The following is a 26,115-nucleotide window of genomic DNA, read 5'->3' as shown; positions in this document are numbered from 1 at the left end:
AAAGCAAAACTGGATTAAGGATATATGAAATTTGCACAGAAGAGTCATGCGGAAGCTGTCCTCAGGGACAGTAGCCAGTTGTTGTCTCCTGCTGCTCCTTATAAACAGATAATAAACATAGCATCTTGGGACACTTGCACATGGAGAATGCAAGGTTGGTTGATGCTCATGTGTCATGAACCCATGCTGTGGTTGGAATGTCCCTTCTTTCATTCTCTCTTTTCTTTCTTTCTTGCCATCTGATCTCTCTTGCACACACTTGCACCATGAGATGCCATCTACCATGTTATAAATTAGCCAAGAAGATTCTCATTAGAAACTGACCAGACGAGGCCAGGTGATTTTAGGCTTTCGGTATCCCAAACTGGGAGCAAAGTGGGCCTCTTTTCTTTATAAAGTACTCGGGCTTAGGTTATTTTGCTGCAGCAACAGAAAACAGACTAAGGCAGTTCACATAAGGGGAAGAGTAATGGAAAAAAAAAAAAAAAACTCCCAGGTGAATGGTTCCTCTTTTTCCCTACTTCATAGAACAAGGGATCACCTGCTGCCAGTACAACTTGGCTCTTTTATTCTAAACTGACTTTGATTCATTGTGTCTCCCTGAAATCCAGGGCTCAGAGCAAAAATGAACAAGAACAAGCAACCTTTCTGGGAGACACCTTTGACTCCCACCTGTTATTTTTTTTCTCTTCTAGCTGGAAAAAAAAATATCTTCATTCAGCCAAACTGTATCAGAATACCTGTGTGAGCCAGGATCCCTTAAAGAAGGGAAAGAACCCTTGGACACCTGTTCCTTGCATCTCTGTGTTCATGATTCTGCTGAACTCAACAAGACTGATTTTTCTTCTATTGTTTATTTATTTATTTTTGCCTAACCCAGAGACACTTGTTTTCTTGTGTTAAACACAAGATTGATAACTCCCAGGAAGCCATTCTTGACTAATTCTCTCTTTGAATTTCCTTAGTATCTAGAAACTCCTGTGATAGTGACACTGAACATTGACAATTGTTATATGAGGGGCTCTTAGAGAAAGCCAGATATTAAAGAGACTCTGTTTGATACATCCATTCATTTAATTTTTTTAATCTGCACATCAACCCAATCAAGTAAGAATAACTGACCACTCCAATTATACAGATAAGGAGATGGAGCCTCATAGACGTTAAGCAACTTGGCCAGCATTCCATGGCTATCAAGCCTCTACAAGATAGTAGTATGAATTAAAGATAATGACATAGATGAAATTGCTTTAAGAGCTGGATGATTTTATTCTGTGGTGATAGTAGGAAGTCCTTGTGCACAGGGGCCAGCAGTGTACAATCCATAAGGCAGCACCTCAGTAAGCCTTTGTTGGCTGTGCCGCCTTCTGATCCCCTGGCATAAGAACAAGGAACTCTTGGGAATCTGCAATAAAAGTGCAGTGAAAATCCATTAGGAAGGAGTCAGAAGACCTATTTTCAGAGCTTAAGAAGGAGAGCTCCTTTAGTCTCTGTTCAGGGTCCTTTAGAAGTGTGTAGTTGAAAAGGAAGAGGGTTTTATAACTGCCAAAAAACTGTGCTAATCACCTTCTATAGACATGTCCCAGAGTCCAATATCTTCAAGTGCTTGCTGACCATTCTAGTTCTGATCACTGTCTTACATTCATTGAATAAACACTTCTGGGAACAAGCCTAGAAATTGGCCATTTAAACATTCATCCCAGCTTATTCTTCAGCAAACTAAGCTTTGAGAACCTGTGCTTTATAAACTTTTCATCTGGTACTCAGAAAAAACCTTGAAAAGACAGGGGGAGACTACCCTCATCTTCTAGATGAGGAAAGTGTTGATCAGGGAAAGGAGGTGAGTACCAAAGAGAACTAATTCTTCTGTAGTCATTTCCTGGAAGACCTTTCTTCCATTACACTGTCAGGTGGAAGGTGAACAGTGGATGGGACAGTATGGGCCAGAGGAGACTGTGTTTGGAAACAGGGGTCCTTCCTTGCCCAGAGACTCCATGTCATCTGACCCTAGGGACCTAGACTTGAAAGTCATAGCCTCAAAACTTGAATCACAGCTTTAACTCTGGTCATGATGTTTAGTCTTTTAATATTTCTGTGCCTTCCTCTATAAAATGGAGAGAATGGCAGCTTCTTCACAAAATTGTTAGGGAAACTAAGTGACATCAGGAATGTGAAGTACCTAGCACAGTGCCTAATACTAGTAACTACTCAGTGTTAACCAATTCTACTAAAATATCGACTCAGAGGTGGCACTTCAAGGACATCTTGTCTGACTACCATATTCAGTCCCCTTTTACACTTTCATTCAACTCCTGCCTTATGTGTGCTATTTATGCATGATCTACTGGTTTCTGTTCTATTTTCCACACTGCATATAATGTATCTGTTTACATTGCCTGTCTTCTCTGAACTGTGAGTTCCTTTAGGACAAGAATAGATTTACCGATTTTGTAACCTTGGTGCTTAGCTCAGTCAATATTCAAAGTTTATTAGCATGACCTAATTTCTGAATGACCAGATGAAAAATTGAATGATGTACAAATCATTGGACACATAAAAAATAATTAAGGAAGTAAATAAATAAGAGAATTAATGAGTGAGTGAGAGATTAATAAAGTTTTAAGAATTTGGTCAATGAATACAAGGGGATGCAAGAAGAATCACCAGGTGAATGAATGAAAACCACATTTCAATCATCAGAGTCTCCTATTGCCATCCATGTGGATTGGAGTCAACTGGCCATGCTAAACGGCTGTGTGAAAGAAATTTCTCTAAGTACCTGTTAAAATTCTTGGCAATTCAAAGGTGACAATGCTTTAATTTCAGGGTAATGCTACAGCTTTATGACTTAGTAGTTTTATTTAATGGCCCAATTTAGCAGGAGATTATGCTGTCTGCACTAGCCCAGAGAGACCACTTTAAAGCTCAGCCCTTCAACACTCGCAGATCCATCCGCTCCTGAGCTTTGCCTAAGAGACCAGCCTTCTGGAAGCCCTATGTGGCCTCCATGCTTTGGTTGACAGCATAATGTATTAAAGAGAGGAAGAGAAATATTTTTAAAAGCTTCATGCCCCTAAACTGTTGAATTATAATTCTTCTGCAGCCCAACAGAGTCCTTTGGAAAACACTTCATTTACAGAAAGCAAATTGCCCCTCTGAAATATAAGCAACAATACAAGTATTATTCCAACTGATTAAGCTGCTAGTGAGCCACAGCACATCTGTCACCCATGAGTGAGTCTCAACCAGAAAATGATACTTGTGCTGCCATAGGAAGCAGCTTTTGAGCTCCTCCCCAGGATGAGCTGAGCCTGCCGTCCATAAAGACATAGGTCATGTTTCCAGAGGAAGGGGAATGATAGTAAATTGAAGAACCTTGGCTACCCTTACCTTCTGTTCTGGGACACTTGTGACACACAACTAAACCAGTCAGGGTCACTCCAGCTGAACGGGGCTGGCATGAAATAATCACACAGAGACAGAGAAATACCTTTATCTTCGGGTTCTCTGACAGCTCCTTTGACCAGGCTCCCACAAAAGAGGCAAGGCATGCAAGAAAGAGAAAGAGCACACCCCGAATCTGGTTTTATTGGGGAGAAGCCATTCAAATGAGGCAAGGGGTGGGGTTACAAAGGAATAGGTGAGTGTAACTCAATCCCACCAGGTAACGCCTACTCCTGGAGGCATGCCTCATTATCCAAGCGGGGGTAAAGCCCAAGTTATTGCAGGGTGCAATAATTGTTTAATATTTCTTGCTCGGGACTTAAGGGCATGTATTTCCAGAGTGGCTCCTGACAGGCATTCATTCTCTGGCACTGCTTACCCATTTTCTCATTGACTAAGTGACTGCAGGTCCACCATAAGAAGTTGTCATCATTGTTCTCCATTTACAGAGACAGAAACTATGGTATATAAAGTGAAGGTCCTTGTGGGCCCACAGAAGACAAGCATAATAGATAATAAAATAATTCAGAGGTTGCAATAAACACAGACAGGAATTGATATTTAATTGATATTAATTATATATCTTCACAGCTATTGCCCTTCAAAAATGGTAAGTCACAGATATTAGAATTGACACATGCGAAGATAGAAAGGGATTAAGAGGCATAGCCAAAACTGTGTTTTTAAAAGACCACTCTGGTTTCATGTAATTTTTGAGTCATGGCTGGGACAGCTGAAGACTTAGGCATTTGTTTTGCCACAAGGACAAGCAATTATAAAGTCTCTGAACTCTAAAGACTGTATCTTAATAATTTCTGTATTTTCAGTGGCTCATCACTACCTGGCCAGAGCAGACAACTGATGTACATTGGTGCAAAGCAATAGAAGAAGGGGGGGGGATTGCTTCCCAAGCCTTACTCCTCTGATGATAAGTACTATAGAAGCCTCACTCTAGATAGCTAGACTTGCTATCCCATTTCTACAACTTACTAGCCTCATTAATATGTTTGTAAAGTCAAAATTATTCCAGCTACTTCACAATGATGCATGTTGCACTATCTGTGTACCCAGCAGATATTCAACATGATTTTATACAGTCTGTAATCAAGTGATAACATTTTGGAAACAGTAATTCTGTAGTGATGACTACCCAACTTAGGATTAAAATCAAACTTGAGAATTTCATTCCAGCTTGTTCTTGTGTAAGCCTTTGGCAAGGCAATGGAAACTAATACAGTCTCTCTCTCTCTCTCTCTCTCTCTCTCTCTCTTTCTCTCTCTCTGTGTGTGTGTGTGTGTTGAAAGTGGAATGTTTTAGAATAGAAATATTTAGAAAAATGCCAGCACAGAAATATATTACAAATGCATATGACACAAACACCTGGATTCTACTTACTTTTCTATAAGATACAACTGTCAAAGAATGAACGACATAATAGGACTGGGAAGAAATAAATGGTACAACTTAGTGGCTCCGTCCTAAGTCCTGGGAAACTCTAATTTCCCTTGCACTGACTTGTCTGGTGTGCAACCCAGAGGCAATTCACAACCATCACTCTAACTTTAGGAAGCAAGGCTAACAGTTTAGGTTTAACTGTGTGGACACAAAACTTTCTGTCAATAGTGGGGATAATAATCTATTACCTGAAATAACACTGTAAAATTCTGTGCAGGAATATTGGAGAGACCTCAATTGTAGCTTCTCTACCTACTCCATTATGCATGCTTTGATGAGTTTTAATGAAAACAGAGGCTGCTGCCAAAGCAGTGAGAATCGGAGCGTCATAATACCCAGGGTGATAAGGTATGGAGCCTTGTAAGGTGATTTGCAAATGGATTAGGAGATGTTTGAGAATGGAAAACAAGTTTTGCTTTAGAGATTTACCTAAATGTGCCTTGCAAGTTCCTTGTAATGTCTGATGATTGCCCTACAGGTCCACACACATGAAATTGACCTTGCATCTATCACGATAGGAAATAAATGTGTTTTGTTAGTAGACAAACAATTTCACATGTAAATATGCAATTTTAATGAACAGAGGAAAAATAGCATGCAGGTAGGTAATAAGTATCTTTTCATATGTTGACAAGGTGTCCTGTTAACACTTAAAAGGGCACACTTTAAACTGCTTAGAATCAGTTTAAATGTCGAGTTCTAAAGAAAACCTTGCTAGAAATCCTCATCCTTCTGATTCTGCTGTATTCATACTGAAAGTGTCCCCTCCAGAAATGCCCCCCTCCAGATTTTTAGAGACACTGAAATCTCATGGCATCTATAGAAGGGATAAAGATTTTATTGTTGAGAAAGTGATTTGGTTGTTGTCTATAGCTAGGATGTCTATATAGATATCATCCATACTAGGACGATAATGAGCACGGAGACAGTACAACCCACTAAGTATGCAGGACATTGTACTACCGTGTTTCATGGCTACTCTCAGGGGCTAGGAACTTTGCATATATATTCCAATTCTCACTTTAATCTTGAAAGGCAGCCATTTTCATTATCATCATTTTACTGATGAGGAAACCAAGACCCAGAAACATTGAATGCCTGTCCAAGGTCACATTGCTAGAATGTTTTGCTTTAGAATATGAATTATACTGTGTGTCCAAAATAGTTTTTCCTTGCAATGTTTGAAGAAACAAAGGCATTTGGAGATGCTGGGAAGCAGTGAAAAGACAGGGAGAAATAGGCAAGAGAATTACTAGAAATACTAGGAGAATTACTCCTAACCTTATAGAAGAGGATGCAAATGGTAATGACTAATCATTGAGGCCTGTTTGCATAGTTACAAACTATTATTGATTTAATAGGAAAGGGCTTGCATCTAGGATAAGTTATGGAAAGTAGAAAGTCAAAAAAGAGAAGCTAGAAATAAGTCTTAATTTAGCAGTGATTTCATTTATACTAGACTCATTGGAGTATGTGTAAAAGGAGATCCAAGGATTTGTCTCCCTCTGCATTAGTCCATTGTCTACAGTTATAACAATATACCTGAGGGTGGGTAGGGTAGAAAGAAAGGTGTATTTAGTTTACAGTTTTGGAGAATGAAAGTTCAAATAACATATCACCAGCCCTGGGAAAGACCTCATGGCAGACAGCATTAGAGGGCAGGAAGGAGTGCAAGAGGGAGTCAGAAAGACAGGGGAGGGGCTGCTCTTGCTCTTATATAACAACTGTTTTATGAGAACTAAGTAGGGTCCCATGAAAACTAATTTATTTTATTTTTTATTGATTTTTTAAAAAATAAATGATAGTGGAATGCATTATAATTCTTATTACACGTATAGAGCACAATTTTTCATATCTCTGGTTGTATAAGTATGTTGACACCAATTCATGTCTTCATATGTGTACTTTGGATAATGATGTCCATCACATTCCACCATCATTGCTAACCCCCTGCCTCCTCCCCTCCCTTCCCACCCCTCTGCCCTATCTAGAGCTCTTCTATTCCTCTCACGCTCCCCCTCCCTACCCCACTATGAATCAGCCTCCTTATATCAGAGAAAACATTCAGCATTTGTTATTTGGGGGATTGGCTAACTTCACTTAGCATTATTTTCTCCAACACCATCCATTTACCTGCAAATGCCCATGAGAACTATTTTAATCTGACCTTTCAACAACAGCACCCCCAACGACCTAAGGACCTTCCACTAAGCCACACCTCTTGCACTCCCAACACCACTCACATGACCACACTGGGGACCAAACTTCCAACCTATGGACACATCACTTTGAAACCAGAGTATATCCTGTTAGTTATTTTCTAATATGAAAATCATCGTCCCATAGAAACACACAAGTAAATTAATGGTTATTACGCAGAGGGATCAGTTTCATTGAGGAAATCTATAGAAGATGAAAGAGGAGAATTGAATATGGACATCCATTTGGGCCTGAGGGTACCTGACTGAATTATTCAGGGTTCTCCAGAGAAACAGAACAACCTGGGTGAACTAGCTTTGTGTGTGTGTGTGTGTGGTTTGTTTGTGTGTGTGTATGTCTGAGACAGAGAAGGGGATAGGGACAAAGATTGCTATGAATTGAATCATGGAGGCTTGGTATGTCTAAAATCTGTAGGATAAACTGGCAGTCTGGAGACTCTGGGAAGAGGTGCAATTTGAACCCAGATATATGTCGTCAAAACCCCTTCATGTTCAGAACAAGTCACTGTGTGTTGTATTAAAGCCTTCAATGGATTGCATGATGTCTACCCACTTTATGGAGGGAAGACTGCTTTACTCAAAGGAGTAAAATGATTTAAATGATAGCTTCATTAAAAAAAATACCTTCACACAAGACATTCAGAATAATGTTTGACTGGATAAACCAAGATTGAATCTCAGTCAGTATGACATATGAAATTATCCTTCAAACCGAGGGAAGAAAGTAGCCTGAGAAACCTCATGCTTCTGTCTCATCAACCCAAGCTTCCTCTACAGGGAACTCAAGGGTTTGCTAATTTCAACCACATGCAATGTTCTCTTTTCTGTTCCACTTCTGTTTTGTTTTTTTTTTTTTTTTTCTGCATATTGGTCGTAGCCCCAAGGATTTCTTCATTTCCTGATGGCATCTCACCTATCCTGAAAACCCACCTTATGTGCATTTTCTTTCAGTAAAACAATTCTTAGTCCTCTCTGGACTCTCTGTTGTCTCAAAGGCATGCTTTCCTACTTGCCCAATCAGATTAATGCAGGCAAGGATGATCACAAGCTCCTTCATCATTGCCTGAAATGGTCTGAATCAGTCCAGACATTTATCACCAGATAGTGACATGGAGCCCATTTACCGCTTTTGACAAAACATTACATTTTAGTATGTCACAGTTTCTCTTAGTTGTCTAATTGTCTCTTGGTTTAATTTTTAACTTTTAATCAACTCCTGGGGATAGTTCACTTTCTACACCTCTTATTCCTTGCATGTTTCTTATTTTTATTTTAAACTTAACCCCGTTTAACTTAAAAAGAGAGACCCTTTGTTGGTCAGATTGAAATTTATTGGAAAAAATCTGTAAAATTCATTTATTTGCACAGTTTGTAGATTACCCTCATGGCCCCTATCATCAACATCAACCATCTTGATCTTCGATGAACTATAATCATTTTTCCTAAACTTCTTTGGATATTCCTTTAAGCATACTGCTATGGATAGATTCCATTTGCCCCAGTAGATCCAGTTTCTACCCATCTCCAGTTTTCTTTGTGACCAAGATGGCTGAATAAAAAAACATTCTATCAACAAAGGTTCTTACCTTCTGGATTCTAGTTGGGTCTGGTCAATAGAAAGAATAGGAAGGTGACTGGAAGGGGCAATGGAATATTGAAGTCAGAATGGTCACTCCCACTGAGTTGGCTGCTTCCCAGGAAGAGGTCACAGCACTCCCATGCAACATCTTCTCCACTATGCCTTCTTTTCTAGCCTGATAGCACATCTTTCCCTCAATTGTCCAGGCTTGGTGGTGGGAACCACCCATTTGTTACTTTTAAAGTTCTGGGATATAAGCTTTAAAACTTACCACCACCATAATCCCTTTTATGTGCTTGTATCTTTGTGAATACTCCCTGATTTGAACTAACCATCAGGCAAATCTACTGTCCCTAAGATGGGAATGCAAATGTCAACTCTAAGTCTGTGCGTGACATAAAGAGAACATCTTGTTAGTGCTCAGGATTTGGTTTGCTTTTTCCTCAAAGCCAGCTAAGTAGTCTGGCAGGCCCAAGGAGCATCTATGATAGGATTATTTCTCCTTTTCAAGTCTTCTGCCTTGCTGGGCAGATTATGCATCTTCAATAAAATTAGCTTACCCCTGGTCAAGTCACTTCGATCCTTTCTTTTCTAGTTGTTCACAAGATTTTCAGAGTTCTACTCAGTGATTCAGCACAGGGAATTGATGGCCCTCACAAATGTATAGACCACAGAGACACATGCACTTTGTTCCTGCCATTCATTCTCTCTTCCCAAAAAATGTGTTCTCTCATTGCTTCACTTGGTCAGTCCCTCTTTTCCACCCAGGCTTAAAAGGTACCACTTGCCTGCCCAATAACCCTTCCACTGCACTCCAGACTAGATTATGGACCCTTCCTGTAGGTACCCAACACACACACTATATATATATCCTTTCCCTGTCCTTATTTATACTTTGATTGTTGCTGTAGCATCTCCATTACTAATCTGTGAAAAAGGCTGAAATGATATTGTCATGGTTAAACATTTTCTGCCAAAATTATATATGGAATTCCTAGCCCTGAAAATCCATGAATGTGGGCCTATTTGGGAAAAGATTTTCTACAAATATAATCAAGTTAAGATGAGCTCATACTCCATTGAGGTATAATTGGACTCAATCCAATATGAAGGGTACCCCTGATAGAAAGAAAAGAAACAGACCCACAGACACAAAAATGAAGGAAGCCATGTGACAAGGTCATATGGAGGCCACATGGCTATCTCTGGGAGGCAGAGATTTAGTTCTAGCTAAGGGATGCCAGGGATGGGGCAGACTCCTCTTCCAGAAAGGAGGAAGAGATAAAAGATTCACCCTGCAGGCTCCAAAGGAAGTGTGATCCTGCCAACACCCTGATTTTAGTTTTCTAGCTTTTAGAGCTGTGAGATAATATACTTCATTTCTATGTCCTGCCTAGGGTGTGGTACTGTAACAGCAGTTATAGGAAACTAATGGAGACAAGCTTTCACAACTGAGGCACCTTGCATAGTGTCTGCAATGTGCAAGTTTATCTTGAGTGAAATTATATCGAGCTGAAATGAATTATAAAATCATGTACAAAGATGTTGAAAGTAGGTACTGTGTGTATTCCTATAGCCAATTGTTCTTCTTCTTTCTCATTCAGCACTTCACATAGTCCTCCATCCAAAAACCGAGGCTCCTCCCTCTCCCATCCACTAGTCCCATGGCAAAGCAACTTAGAACAGGGTTCCAGGGAAGGCACACTATCAAAAGTTTACAGAGGTTTAACTTTAGTCCCTTCATCGGTAAACTTAAACACTCCATCATGTTGCTAATGTTATTAGGCTTATGTTCCCCATGCAGAGATCATGACACTTTACATCAAATATGGCAGTTGTCATTGGAGCATTTGAGCATCTCACCTCCCCAAAATTGCCCTGAGAGTAGTTTAGATGCACAGACTGCCATCTCTCAGCACAGGTTACATACCACCTTGCCTATAGCAATAGGAAACTAACATTCCCTAGGGTGCCTTATAAAGAGGGAAGCACATTTGCTATCTTCCACACTGAAAGCTTCTCATCTTCAAGCACTTGACATCTATTTGAAAGTACCTGTAGACTCCTTAGGAAAAAAAATCTACTGATAATCTCATAAATTTCTAAATGAGAAAGGGCTGTAAGATCGCCGGGCAACAGATCTATATTTTAGAAATGTGACACTGAAGCCATAAACGCTCATCTGATGGGCACAGAAAGGAGAACCCAGGGTTTCTTTCTCCAGCATTCTTTGTGTTCTTTATGTAACTGAGACTGAGAAAAAACTCAAATAAACCCTCCAAATTTAATACACTGTACTCTCCTTGAGTTGACTTTTAACATCACTGATTTTAAAGGTCATGTAGCTAAGCAATATATTATTAAATTCCAAAAGCTTTGCTATAGATAACACCCCTGATGCGTGGGTCATGATGGTAACGGTTGCCTATGTTGTTTTCCAGGGACCTACAGACCCCTTTTGTCTAGTTCCAAATGGTTGAAACCACCTGCCCTTCACTTGGGCCTGGGCAAATATCTATCTGCTGGGTGATTTTGATTTCAGAAAGTCAAAACTCCACCTCCAGAGTGTGCTAACACCACCATTTTCTCAACCTGCATCCTATGAAGAGCCATGAAATTTGATTATGCATGCACAGATCACTGAGTACCTCACCTTTCCAAACCTCCAATTGTCTTCCACTATATCTTAGACCATCCTGCTTTATACACCTAAGCCTTGTCCTTAGGGAGATGGGTGGAAGACATGCTTGATCACCTCATGAATAAACTCTGGTAAAACTCACCATTTCAGTGAATGGCATCTTGCACAGGATACAAAATGGGTCTGGTTCAGTAACACTATTACTTCACCTGCTCCGAAAGGGCAGAGAAGAGTAGCTTTGTGTTTTCAAAAATCAGAGCTAAAGACAGACTGATCCTCTGTATTCCATTTCTTCTCTCCCTTCTCCTTCACTGTCTTCATTACTCCCTTTCTGTCTTTCCTGGACGAGTTTTTCATACTTTTCATAGTGTTATAAATCACTCACATTTAAGAGCATTGAAGATTTAAAACTCACAAAGAGAAAGATGCATACTTAATCATGATTACATTTGTACATTGGAAAATTGTTTGCCAATAAAATATGATAATTGATAATTTAGCCTCAACACAGCCTTTTTTTAAATTTCTATACATACTTTATGAAAAAATGAAACCTAATCTTCCCATGAGATGAATTCTAGGTAGGGAAGAGGGATGGGAGGGAAAGGAAGGGGACAGGGGATTAGCAAGGATGGTGGAATGTGATGGACATCCTTATCCAAAGTACATGTATGAAGACTCGAATTGGGTGTCACCATACTTTATATATATAAACAGAGATATGAAAAATTGTGGTATATATGTGTAATAAGAATTATAATGCAAAAAAACAAAGTACATATATAAAGGCATGAATTGGCGTGAACATATTCTATATACAAAGATATGAAAAATCATACTCTATATGTGTAATAGAATTGTAATGCATCCCACAGTCATGTATTTAAAAAATAAAATCAATAAAACTAAAAAAAGTAAAACCTAATTATTTTGCCAGTTCATAATACCAAAATAATCATATGCAAAATAAATGCCAACCCATGATCATCATAGCTCCTTCCTTTAGACACAACTCAGTCTCTGATCCTTCAGGATCACAAATAGCAAGTTTTTCATCCATACAATTGGACGAAAGCCTACATATGGACTTTATTATATCTGTGTATGTACATAACATACATGTAGAACATATGTGTTCATAGAAAAAGTTTCCTTTCAAATTGTAATAATATAATAACATAGCAATGTCTAGATTATTTCTTCTAGGTGGTTTTAACATCTTCTTCATATTTTCCTTTTAGGCCCAAATTTCATACTATTATCACTGAGTATTTTATTTTAAAAAATACCACTTAAGCAAAACATATGCAATACAAAATATCCAATTAAGTTTCAGTGAAATGAATCATACTGAGTCAGAAAGCTTTGATTGTTTCCTAATTCTTGACTAAGAATTGCAGAATTTAGTACCTTGAGCATATCATGAAATTCTAATATTCTCTCTCCTTCCATGTAAGGACTATATAAAAATATATAAATATATAAAAAATGAACATCTGTCTCAGATCTTTATTGTGAGGATTAAAAGAGATATACTTTTAAAATTTTATTTGTTGTTTTTAGTTATGCATGGCAGTAGAATGTATTTTGACATGTTATACATACATGGAGTATAATTTCCCATTCTTGTGGTTGTACATGAAGTGGAGTTAAACTGGTTGTATATTCATATATGAAAAAAGAGGTATAATCTTTGTACTCTCCCACTTCAGTTCTCAAAGGTAGTTGACGCTCAATAGATGATTGCCATCACCACCACTTCTACTATCTCACATCATACTTGGTCACTCAGTAGGAGGCATTTATGTTCTTTGCTCAATTCTGCAGCCAAATTAAATTTAGAGAAACTGCATTTATTTATTTATTTATTTATTTATTTTTATTTTTTTTTAAAGAGAGAGAGAGAGAGAGAGAGAGAGAGAGAGAGAGAGAGAGAGAGAGTGTTTTATTTATTTATTTTATTTTTTCGGCGGACACAGCATCTTTGTTTGTATGTGGTGCTGAGGATAGAACCCGGGCCGCACACATGCCAGGCAAGCGCGCTACCACTTGAGCCATATCTCCAGCCCAGAGAAACTGCATTTACAGAAATAGAATTTCTGAGGCTGGGAACCTCATTTTTAGCAAGACTCCATATGTTTTAAAAATATCCTAGATTCACTGAGAAACCTCGTACTGTACCAGGTTTTCTAACAAGCTAGGTTACCACAACCATGAAAGAAAACAATAATACAATTTCTAATTATGTTTTAGGGCTACTGAAAAACAGCTAGCATACATCCATTTTAGAAAGATGAAGTACTGTGAATATGCAATAAAACTGCATCCATTTCCAGGTCTCTAACATGATCTGCAGAATATTTCTGGCCCTTTGGATGCAGTTGCTTAAATAGCTAAGTGTTCTTACTTGTCATTTCTTGCAATGGTTTGCTTGCATTTCTTCTTGTAGGATTGCATGGAAATGTTGCCAGTTATTACTGATGATGATCCATAGTCACTATGTCTTATTTCTCTGCATATCCTCAGTGTTCAGGACAGTGTCTAGCTACAGAAAGAGCTTCATAGATGTGGTCGCCTTTTTGCAAAGAAACCTGGGGCATGAGGACTCAATGAACCCCTATTACTTTCCTGTTTAATTATATGATACAGCTGGCATCTCTAAAGAGAAGTACTTGAAAGAGAAACAAAAAAAAAATGTGTATTTGCTGATTAATGACACTCCACATGGTAGGAATGCTCCTGTAGTTGAATGTTTATTTAATGATTAAATCAAAGTTTGGCACTGTGAAATTATATTTCAGAGAAAATTAGTGATCAGATGTCATTTCTAAACCCACGTACTAATTGCCTTGTTCTATGTCCTTCTGTGATTTAGAAAGAAGTTTCAAGGTATCATGAAATTTCTAGGAAGAACAAAAACAGCTCACCATTTTTTTAGGCATCTAATGGATAACCAGCCTGGCTTGCTTCTCCAATACACTTACACATGGCTGCATTTAATCCTTACAACTCTAGGGGGTGGAACTATCATTCCCATTTTGCTGATGGACCACTGAAGCCCAGAGAGAATATTAAGATTCACCCAGATACACAGTCCTCAGGTGCATATACAAATGAAGGTTTCCTAATTATTGAATCAGGGCTTCCCACTGATCTTTAAATTTTGTTTTTTGTTTGTTTTCCTTTTCTTTCTATTTTCAGAGTTTAAGAGAGATCATGTCCTTGGCAAGCTTGACAGAAAACACTTGGTAATTAATTCTCAATTCAGTGAAACATTATGAAGACCATTAACAGATTTTCTCCTCTCTCTCTCTCTTTTGAAAATAACCTTTCTGATAATTCCTATCGTTACCAAAACAATTTACCACAAAATAAGTTGGTTCTCTATGTTTCTATCCACATAAGAGGCTCCTTCCAGTGATTTCCCATTGCTTTGTACCATCCAAATGGCTAGTTCATGCTTGAGTAGAAACTCTGCACTCTTACCAGTGATGTTGCAGTACACTTGGAGAGGTCCCAGGGGCCCACTGCCATCAGAGTCGATGTAGAAGAATCCAGCCATGTGGCCTTGGTGCCTATAAACCTCACAGGATTTCTCGTAGATGGCTGAAAAGACAGAAAGGCAAGAGACAGGGAAGTTTGCTTGGCCCTGCATTTCCCCCTGTAGGTTCAGTACCTCCTATTGTATGTATTTGGCATGATTCCTTCTTTCTCTTCTTTTATAGCCTCGGCTGGTCCCCCATGCCTTTGAAAACTATCCTTCCAACACTTGATAGAGTCCTGTCCTCCACTTATCTTAACTCATCCATTCTTCTATTCTTCTAAACTCAGCTCACAGGGTATACCCCTCCTTATTATGCCCTTACCTCTGATATACCCCTCCTCTTTGATGATTTATATATCCTTCTCTAATGCCCCCACAGTACATTAAGCTAAAATTACCCATAGAGTATTCTGGCTCCCATCATGCTATGGGATGCCAAATCTGTATAAGTAGTAGCCATGTGTTATTTTACACTGTGTTCCAGCATCACAGTGCTGGTTCAATAAATGTTTGATTTGTGAATTAAAAAAAAATACAATAAATATATGCAGTCATCTGTCTTTACTAATGATGTACAAAATTACTGTCTAATGTCTATATATCCAGAGCTGGGCACAGTAACTGACAGAGTAGTTGAAAAACCACATTCAGTCCATTTTGACTGAACTGGCACTAACTTCCTGACTCTTGTCAACAGATGTGATTACCATCAAAGGACAAAACCATGGATTAGGCAATCAATCTGTGTCCCAGAAAATTCAAAGCCCTTCTGTTTTCAGCCACGGAAAAGTCCTTCTGTTTGCAGCCACGGAAGTTTTTGATGCTTGGATAAGGACAGGCACAGGTGTCCCCAAATAGAAGATTTTGACTGATCTATCAGTTGTTTAGAGAAACGTAAATTTCACTAAACAGCATGCATGAATTTGGAGGAGTGTAAAGAGGCATCATCTGATGTCTCATGCATGAGAATATAAAATGTCATCTGATGGTTCAGACAAAATGTGATAGTTCAGAGCAGCAGGTACACATCCAATTGTGTCACCCAAACATGCTTAAAATACTTCAGTAGCTCCTCACAGCCTCCAAGATGTAGTACAAACTGCTCACCTTAGCCAGCTCCTGCCCTTTGTGACTAATGCCCCATCCCAGAACTATGAAGCTGCAGTTTGTCATGATCGAGTGTGAGGGGTGTCTCAAATAATTCATTACCAGTAAAATTCTAAAGCCTGAGAGGGTTTGACTTTTTATAAATTAGAGTGAATTCAAGGTTATACTTATATTCATGGAAATTTCTCTTGCATTTCTGCACATTTCCTAAAGCAGGAGGTAAACGAGAGCGTTGTCATTTGTGCCTACATAGTGAACGTCACCTATAGCTCATTTGTATTTGCTAACCCCTGTGCGTGAATGTGTTACACAAGTGAAAGCCAACTTGTATGTGTGTGACCTTGCCATAAATACCCTCGCATTCCCACAGAGAGAGCCACATGCAAGGAATGGCTATTGTCCCATGAAAGATAAAATGTCACCCATAAAGCATGTGGGTGCTTGCATAATGGTTAGGAACATGCATGTTAGACTGGGCAGTTTCTCAGTGTGGGACTACCACTTCCTGTCTGTGATAGCTTAAGTAGCTTCACCTGTGCTAGATACCTCCTAAGGTGACTCCTGTGATGGATGCTTCCTGGTATTCATATCCTGTTCAAAAATCCATCTTTTCCCCCTGAGTGAGCTGGACTTATTGACTTGTTGTACTAAACAGAATAGGACAGAAATGATAGATGTCATTTCCAAGAATAGATTGTAAAAAGACAGTGGCTGCCATCTTGGTTGCTCCTGTGTCACTCCTGGTGGTAGAAGCCAAATGCCTTGTCATGGGGAAGCCCTGTGACGTGGCCCACATGAGCAAACCTCCGACATATGCCATGAGAATGAGCACTGAAGCAGATCCAGAGTCAAAGCTTGAAGTGACAACAACCTCAGCTAACATCTTGATTGCAGTTGCATGAAAGACGGCCAGAACCACCCTCTAAACTACACACAAAACCAAAGGAACTAGGAGATGATAATACGTGTTGTTTCCACAAGCTAGGATTTGCCATGATTCATTACAAGAGATAGCTAATCAACTCTCAGAGCATTGATTTTCTCATTTACCTGTAGGTCCAAAAAGAGTCTACTTTATAAGGTCCTAGTAAGTATTCAAAGTGATAATTTATGTATGGCACATAGAAGTTACTTGATTAATATGAACTATAATTAATAGCCCTCATTTCATGTTACTGCTTTTTCTTTTGATAAGTTCTTTACCTATTTTTTTCGGTTCCATTACTATTCAAGAGACTTGTTATACAAAACCAGTAACCCTTAGCTCCCTTGTTTTTCTTTCTCTCCTCTCTCTTCATATTTTACATATATACACACATACACACACATATACACACATACATATATAACATATATCACAAATTTAATTCTAAATTTTCTAACAATTATATAAAATGTATCCCAAAATATTCATATAAAAATTAATATAAACAGATATCTATTGGGGGAGAGAGAAAATAAGGTAATAGGGAGAAGGAAAGAAACTAGACTTTCCTGTATGTTTTGTATTTTTAATTTTGAAACCATTAAACTATTTCAAATAATTACAAACAAAAGTATAAGTAACAGAAGGAAAAAAAAATAATAGTCCCTTCTTAATCACTGAAAGAAAATAAAAACAAATTAACTAGAAAATCTTTCAAGTGGTGTTGAGATTGAGTATTTTCTTCTTTATTAATCACAAAATCCAGATACATGAGAAGAGCACAGAGAGAAATAAATGAACCTGATATCAGCTTTAGCAATCAGTGCCATTTGACTTATCTTCAGTCATCTATATTCTCCATGTTTCAGTTATCTATTTTTTTTCATAAAAACAAAGACATATACGAAATAAGCCACTCTGATTTTCAGTTAAAACAACCATTCCAAGATTCTGCAGGTCAGCCATTGAGGCTGGGCTTAGCTGGTTTATTCTTGCCCAGGCTCAGATCACCTGTGAGGGCTAATATTGCATCTGCAGTCAGCTGCCAGGGCAGAGAAGATTTTGGTAGTAAATGGGAATTTCAGTTCTTTCCCATGTGGTCTTTCATATTCTAGCACCTAGGTTTACACAATAAAGACTCCCAGAGCAGCAAGAGGGCAAGTGCTTGCCAGACCTCTGATGGCATGATGTTTGATGATGTCTCATCTTCCAAAACAAGTAACTGAGCCAGTCAAACTCCAAAGAACTGATCTCAAGGGTCTGAAAGAATTGCAACTATAGGATAGGTCTTGATTAAATCTTTGTTTGACTTCATGGGGCAGGATCACACTAGAGTGTGACAAATGTTGGGATTTGGATATCTTTTATCCCCTCATGTAGCCTATTATTCTTTGAACACTAGTTCCTTAAACTTTGACTCAGTTACCAGGTGATTTCTAAGGGCAAAGCCTAGTAACCAGCATTTCTATATATACACTATACATGAGCTCATAAAATATAAGTACTTTGCCCAAAGACAACTAGCTGGCAATTGGTTACACTAAGTTTATCACTGTGCTCTACTTTGGATCCAGAATATCCCTCAAAGGTCTATGGTACCTTGATCTTCAGATGGTGCTATTTGGAGGTGGGGCCTAGTGGAAGGTCTTTAGGTAATTGAGGACATGTCATTAAAAGAGATTGGGGTGTCCTAGCTATTTCCTCTTTCTCTCCTTTTCTTCCTGGTCAGGAAGAGAGAAATTTTACTCCTATATAAGTTCCTAGCATGATACGCTGCTTAGCTACAGGTGCAAAGCAAAGGGATCAACCAACCATGGACTGAATCCTCCAAAATTATAAACCAAAATAAATCTTTTGTCTTTGTAAGGTCATTATCTTCAATTTTTTATGATGTCAAAAAACTAACACACACTTCTTCGTGATTTGTTAGTGGGGATACTTTATAAATCTTAAATGTCAATCATCTCTGATTTGATTTCCCTTAACAATAAGATTGTATGGGAAAAGCAAGATAAATATCTGATGTTTTCCTTTAATTCATCAGTTTCAAAACACTAAAGTGTTTACCTAGCATTTTCTAAAAGTGACCAAGGAGAATATTTTTAGAATTACTATGAACTTAAATTCTTAAAAACATTTGATATTTACACAGTAATTTGACAAGTAGGATAAAGTAGGGTTTGTTCTATTAGGAAATCAAAACAAAAAACAAAAACAAGCATAATGAAAGTCTTGAAATAGTGAATAATGTGATTTTTTTAAAAAGCATTATTATTATATTATGAAACTAGTATAAACAGCAAGAAAAAGCTAACAATTATGTTCTTGTGATTGTAAAGTAAGGTTTTATTAGATAAAATCTGTAGTACAAAAATCACATAAAATTCTCAATTTGAGTTTATAATATCAGCATGAACTTATTTAATTTTTAAATAACATAGCATCATTTCATATTTGTATCACTGAAAACGCTATAAACAATCTACTGTACAAAGGTCTCTAAGTGCATTTTCCCATTAAAATATTACAAGAGTTTTACTGACTCCATGTTTGGAGCAGGAAATGGTTGGAACACCTTGTATTAATTGAAAAAACAAGAAAAATATCAAAAATTGGATTCATGTCAAAATAACAGAAGAATCAATTGAATAGAAGAATTACAGTATCAAAAATAGTAATCACTGTAATTGTTAAATTTATGCATTTCCTTGTATCTATCTCATCTATATATCTAAGTCCTTTGGGCACTTTTCAAACTTGCTAATAAATGAACTCTTCTTATGAAAAATAGAAATAATACAGATCACATTCTGTTTTTGTTGTATTAACTGTTTGAGAGCAACCTAAAAATCCAAAAGGATAATGTTTGGAGAAAAATCAAATCTAGAAAATGCAAAGGAATACAATAGCCCACTTGCCATTTCTGTAGAAAACATATCCCAAGACTCCCCAAAAGCTTTTTGAAGCCATGGGTAGTCCTGAACCCCATTTATATGATATCTTTAATTCTTACACATACATACTTGTGATAATGTTTAATTTATTAAGTAGGCACAGAGATTTCAAAAATAAATAATAATAAAAAGAATTATAGAATAATAATATATTTTAATAATATGTATGTGAGCGTGCTTTCTCTCTCTCTTTCTCAAAGTATTCCATTTTACTTTCCTGTAGTTTTGGGCACTGGTTGACCACCAAGGAAACAAAGGAAAATTAAATCTAGAGTGAGTGAGCCTAATAGAACTTGAAAATCATCTTTTTAAAATACCCAGTGAAGCAAAAGAGTGATAATAATGAAGGACTGCTAAAATCATTAGGTAAGAAGTTAATAGAAGATATTTTAATTCATGGATTCAGTTAGCAACACTCAAAACTCATGAGTAAATCTTAGTATTCTTAAAAGTGATTATAGGGTACCTTAAAGATGGTGCAACAAAAAGTCCATAGCCCCACCTAAAACACATCTTTGCCAAAAACTGAAGCTGAGTTTAATCAGGCTCTGAGTCCTAAACACTGAATTACAAAATAGGTTAAAAAACATGCTACACTATAAGGATGTAGTTAGTCATTGGAACCTTAATGAGAATTGCATTAAATCTGTATAATGCTTTTGGTAGTATAGCCATTTTGACAATATTAATTCTGCCCAAAACATACTAGATATTTCCATCTTCTAAGATTTTCTTCATTTTTTTTTCCTGTAGTGTTCTGTAGTTTTCATGTAAAGGTCTTTCACTTTTTTGTTAAATTGATTCCCAAATATTTTATTTTCTTGGAGGATATTGTGAATGGGATAGCTTTCCTAAGTTCTTTTTCAGTTGATTCATCAGTGATGTAGAAGAACACAATTGCTTTATGGGTGTTAATTTTTTTTGGCGGGGGAGGGTACCGGGGATTGAACTCAGGAGCACTCCACAACTAAGCTACATCCCAGCCCTATTTTGTATTTTTAAATTTAGAGTCAGGGTCTCACTGAGTTGCTCAGCACCTTGCTTTTTGCTGAGGCTGGCTTTGAACTCAAAATCGTCTTGCCTCAGCCTCCCAAGCCTTTGGAATTACAGATATATGCCACCGAGCCTGGCTTACGGGTGTTAATTTTATATCCTTCTGTTTTGCTGAATTCATTTATGAGTTCAAGAACTTCTCTGATGGAGTTTTTTTTGGGGGGTCTTATAAATGTAGAATCATGTAGACAGAAAATAGGGATAGTTTGCATTCTTCTTTTCCTATTTGTATCCTTTTAAATTCCTTTCTTCTGCCTAATTGCTCTGACTAGAGTTTCCAGGACTATGTTAAAATAGAAGTGGTGAAAGAGGGCATCCCTGTCTTGTTGCAGTTTTTAGAGGGAATGCTTTTAATTTTTTCCTGTCATGTTCCAGTTTTCAGAGGTAATGCTTTCATTTTTTTCTCCATTTAGAATGATGTTGGCCTTGGGTTTAGCACGTATAGCTTTTACAATGTTAGTTATATATTCCTACTATCCCTAGTTTTTCTAGTGTTTTGAACATTAATTGATACTGGGTTTTGTCAAATGCTGTCAGGAAATTCATTTGGAAAAATAAGAATCCCAGAATAGCAAAAGTTGAAGGAGGAGGCATCAGAATACCAGACCTTAAATTATACTAAAGAGGTACAGTAAAATAAATGTCATGTATAGGTACCCAAACAGACAAGAAGACCAATGGTAGAGAATAGAAAACAAAAAGACAAACCCACATGAGTATAGTTATCTCATACTAGACAAAGGTACCCTAAACACACATTGGAGAAAAGATAGCCTCTTCACCAAACGGTGCTGGAAAAACTGGAAATCCATATGTACTAAATTAAAATTTGACCCCTTATCTCTTATCTGAACAAAAATCAACTCAAGAGGATCAAGGACCTGAGCATTAGAACCTGTACCTACTAGAAGAAAAAGTAGACCCAAATCTCCATCGTGTCAACTTAGGGACTGAATTCTTCAACGAGACTCCTAAAGCACAAGAAGGAAAGTCAAGAATCAATAAATGGGATTTTATCAAACTGAAAAGCTTCTTTACAGCAAAAATCAAGAACATGAAGAGAAAACCTACAGAATAGGAGAAAATCTTTGCTACCTGTACCTCAGATAGAAAATTAATCTCAAGGATATATAAAGAACTCAAAAAACTTAACACTATAAAAAAACAAATAGCCCAATTAATAAATGGGCAAAAGACACTTCACAGAAAAAGAAATAGGAATGGTCAACAAACATGAAAAAATGCTCAACATTACTAGTAATTAGAGAAATGCAAATTAAAACTACACTGAGATTCCATCTTACTCCAGTCAGAATGCCAATTAACAAGAGTATAAGTAATGATGAATATTGGCGAGGATTTGGAGAAAAAGTCACACTCATATGTTGCTGGTGGGACTGCAAATTGGTATAGCCACTCTAGAAAGCTATATGGAGATTCCTCAGCAAACTTGAAATGGAACCACCATTTGACCCAGCTATCCCACTCCTCAGTCTATATCCAAAGAACTTAAATCAGCATACTACAGTGACACAGCCAAACCAATGTTTATAGGAACTCAATTCACAATAGCTAAGCTATGGAAACAATCTAGGTACCCTTCAACAGAGAAATAGATAAAGAAAATATGATGCATATATACAATAGAATATTACTCATCCATAAAGAAGAATGAAATTATGGCAGTTACTGGTAAATGAATGGAATTCTAGGCTATCATGCTAAGTGAATTTTTTAGTCAGTTTTTTTGTTTCTGCCAAGACTAAAAGATGCATCCAGAACAATCATAGAGGAGGAAAAGTTTATTTAGGAGCTCATGGTTTCAGATTTCAGTCCAGAAATAGTAGGCTCCATTCCTTGGGGCTGAGGAGAGGCAGGATACCATGGTGGAGGAGTATGGCAGAGGGAAGCAGCTCATGTTATTATCAGGAAGCAAAATGAGCCTCCACTCGCCAAATACAAATATATATCCCAAAGCCACAAAAGCCACAACCCCAATGTCCCACTTCCTCAGCTACATCCCACCTGCCTCCAATCACCCTTCAGTTAATCCCATCAGGGACTAATTTACTGATTAGTTTAAGGCTCTCACAACCTGATCTTTCCCTTCTGAACCCTCTCGCATTTTGTCCCATGTTAAATAAGCACTAAAACTATGAAATAAACCAACTGCAAAAAAAAAAAAAATGGCCAAATAGAATATTCTCTCTGATATGCAGAGGCTGACTCACAACAGGTAGGGTGGGATGGGGTGGAGGTTCACTTAATTGGACAGGGAGGAGTGGGGGGAACAGAGTGGGATGAGAATGGGAAAGACAGTAGAATGAATCAGACATAACTTTCCTATGTTCATATATTAATACGTGACCATTGTAACTCTACGTCATGCACAACCACAAGAATGGGAAGTTATATTCCATGTATATATAATATGTCAAAATGCATTCTACTGTCATATCAAACTAAGAACAACACAATTCAAAAACAAGAGTAAAAAAAAAGATGTAATTTTTAAAATTTAGAATGTGGGGATGATTGCTCAGTATTTTCAACAAATAAATAAGAAAATGTGAGAATGCACAAAACACAACAGATACTATATACACCTTATTTCAATATAGAGACAAACACACCAAGAAGAAAAGATGGAAGGGAGGAAAGGAAGAAAGCAAAGGAGAGAGGGAAATAAAGAGAGTGCTGCAGTATTGCCTGGGGTGATCCCAAGCTAGTCATAGCAATTTCTCTGGGACATCCCTCACTGTCATGCATAACATTCTGTCTTGAAATTGGTGGGTTTTTTTTTTTTTCATTTAGTATAATTCCCTTGAGATCCATTCCAATCACTTGGGGTCTCAATAGTATGTTTCTGTGAGCAGTATTGCCCAAAGTGGATATATGCCACTTTGTTTAATCATGAGCCCATTGAAGAACACTTGGGTCATATTCAGATTTTGCCCATTTCAATTGTTACATTTTAAAATTTTAGAGTGCTATTCCCTTTGAATAGTCTTTTTTTTTAAATAGAAGATGATTCTTCATTCATGGATGCCGTTATTTCCTTCAGATCTCTGAGAATATTCAGACATAATATTTTCCTTGACATTTTCTTCTTTGTGTGCATGCTGTTTACTCCAACCTGTATGCACTTGTTTACCTGCTTTGTTTTGCCTTATGCTTTGTTCTCTATCTTATCTTTCTTATAATACTCCTTCCTGGGATGTTAGGATGTCTTTTATAATTTTCTCATATTTAACAGTGGTTTCTAAAACAACAATTTTGAATTATAAGCAAACTCCTGTGGTTTGCCTTCTGAGGATATTAATGTAGATATATCTAGCTAGATGAGTTCTTGGGAATCCTATCTTAGTGTCTTCAGACTTTACTCCCAGCTGTATTAGAGTTTAACATTTAAAGGACACATATTTGGTTAATAGATCACTGGAATAGAGAAGACTGGGAGGTTTTAACATTCTGTGCATAAATGTTGTCATATGTACACCTCTTCCAATGTATTTCTGACTACTCCAACTATACTTGTTTTCTTCCAGTTTCAGAGACTGTTTTCTCCCAAAAGAAAAAAAGAAAACCTTCAGGCTTCTTTCTCAGTGATGAGGAGAGAATCTCCAAGTGTCCAGAGTTTTTGGAGAAGGACTGGTCACCTACCCACCTGTCACACAAACTTAAATGACTTTTTCTATATTAAAACTCACCATTACCTCCACTTGTAAAAAATAGCTGCTATCTCCAGTTCCTATGCCTTTGGGGAATTTTGCAATGGAAATTTTTGTTTCTTGAATTTCACTATTGTAAATTAGGATTTGACTTTTTTAGATCAGCTACTTGGACACTGTTCATCAACTCACTTCCTAACCTTTAGTATTTTTCTCTTTTATTCCCTCTGCTTTTTGTTTTCCCTGTTTTGTTTTGTGTTGTGTTGTGTTGTGTTGTGTATGTATGTGTCTATGTGAATATTTGCCTTCTTTTGACATTCTGTGTTTATAACATTGTGGGGAGCTTGAGTTGTACCAACTTAAGCCAAGGTTGAGCTACATTTTCAGCAATGCTTTCCCTGCATAAGTTTAGTTTATAGCATGCTCCACAAGGGACATTTTACATGAGATTTGGAAGGTAGAAGGGATTGCAGTAAGTACACATATTTGTTTTATGCTTGTGAGGTTGGAACTGGGCATGAGGGAGTATTGCACATCATACACATTATTGTCTGTGTTCTGGTGCATGGTTTTAGTATTGTGCAAGCAAATCAGCAGCTCCCCCAGATGGACTACCTTCTACTTTAGCTACCTCCAGGACAAGTGCATTTAAAAATCTCATTTGAAATCTCCCTTTTCCAAATTTGCAGATTTAGTGGTGATAAGTGGTAAGGTGCCCCTGTGATCAGCTAGCAAAGCCATTAAAAAAATCATTTACTATTAGTTATATGTGACTTTAGAAGTAACTGAAGGTAAATAGCCACATTCAATCTACTAGGAAGTACAGCATGCTCTTTTGCTTACAGAATTGTTCTTCCTACACTGCTTGAGTAACACATTATTACCCAAAGTGAATATGAAATTTAGTAGGTGGTAAAGGTAACAGTTCAAATTAGTAGGAAAAAATATAACTGTATAGTAAGTTGAGATAATTGGGAAGCCACATAGGAAAAAGAACATTGGATCCATACCTAATACTGCAAGCTAGGATCAAATTACAAATGAAACAAGAATCAAACATCAAAAAGTAAAATATATGCTTGTACTAGAGGACCACTGACTGATTTTCTTTATAAACTAGAAGTTTCAAAAATTTTATAGTAATAATTCAAAAGCCAGAAGTAATAAAATAAGATCCAGATAAACTCACATTTAAAAATAAAAAATGAAAACAAAATTATAAAACTAAACCTTATGAATAAAAAATAATATACCATAAATAAAATAAAACCACAGATGGACAAAATGGGAAGTTTCCCATTTTGTATTGCCGAGTAAGTATTCACTATGTGGATGTGGAATCCAGGATCTCACACAAAGTGGGCAAATGCTGAAGCACTGAGCTCAGCCTCTACCAGGTGGATGTAGGATGGATCTTTCTTTTCAAAGAACAGTTTAAGCTCTGAAAAGATGCAGTGCAATGGTGCATGGAATGCATGTTCTTTAAAACTAAATTCTAGGGTTCCTTCCTCTAGGTAGCCTTT

At 37.4% G+C, this 26,115-nt stretch overlaps 1 protein-coding gene across 2 annotated transcripts in view; it reads right to left on the bottom strand.

The window, feature by feature from the left end:
* The window catches only part of CNTNAP5 (contactin associated protein family member 5), a gene marked incomplete at both ends in the record, with an annotated part of 785,818 nt that overhangs the window by 262,874 nt on the left and 496,829 nt on the right, over window positions 1-26,115 (bottom strand). For both annotated transcript variants that reach the window (XM_081262143.1, XM_081262144.1), the window contains one exon: window positions 14,825-14,944. In XM_081262143.1, coding sequence (XP_081118269.1) covers window positions 14,825-14,944 — 120 coding nt within the window. The remainder of the gene's footprint in view (window positions 1-14,824; window positions 14,945-26,115) is intronic.

This window comes from Spermophilus citellus (genome assembly GCF_964194105.1).
Source record: "Spermophilus citellus genome assembly, chromosome: 11".
Taxonomy (NCBI): Eukaryota; Metazoa; Chordata; class Mammalia; order Rodentia; family Sciuridae; genus Spermophilus; species Spermophilus citellus.
Note: the sequence above shows the minus strand (reverse complement) of the source record. Positions and strands in the feature narration are given on the sequence as shown.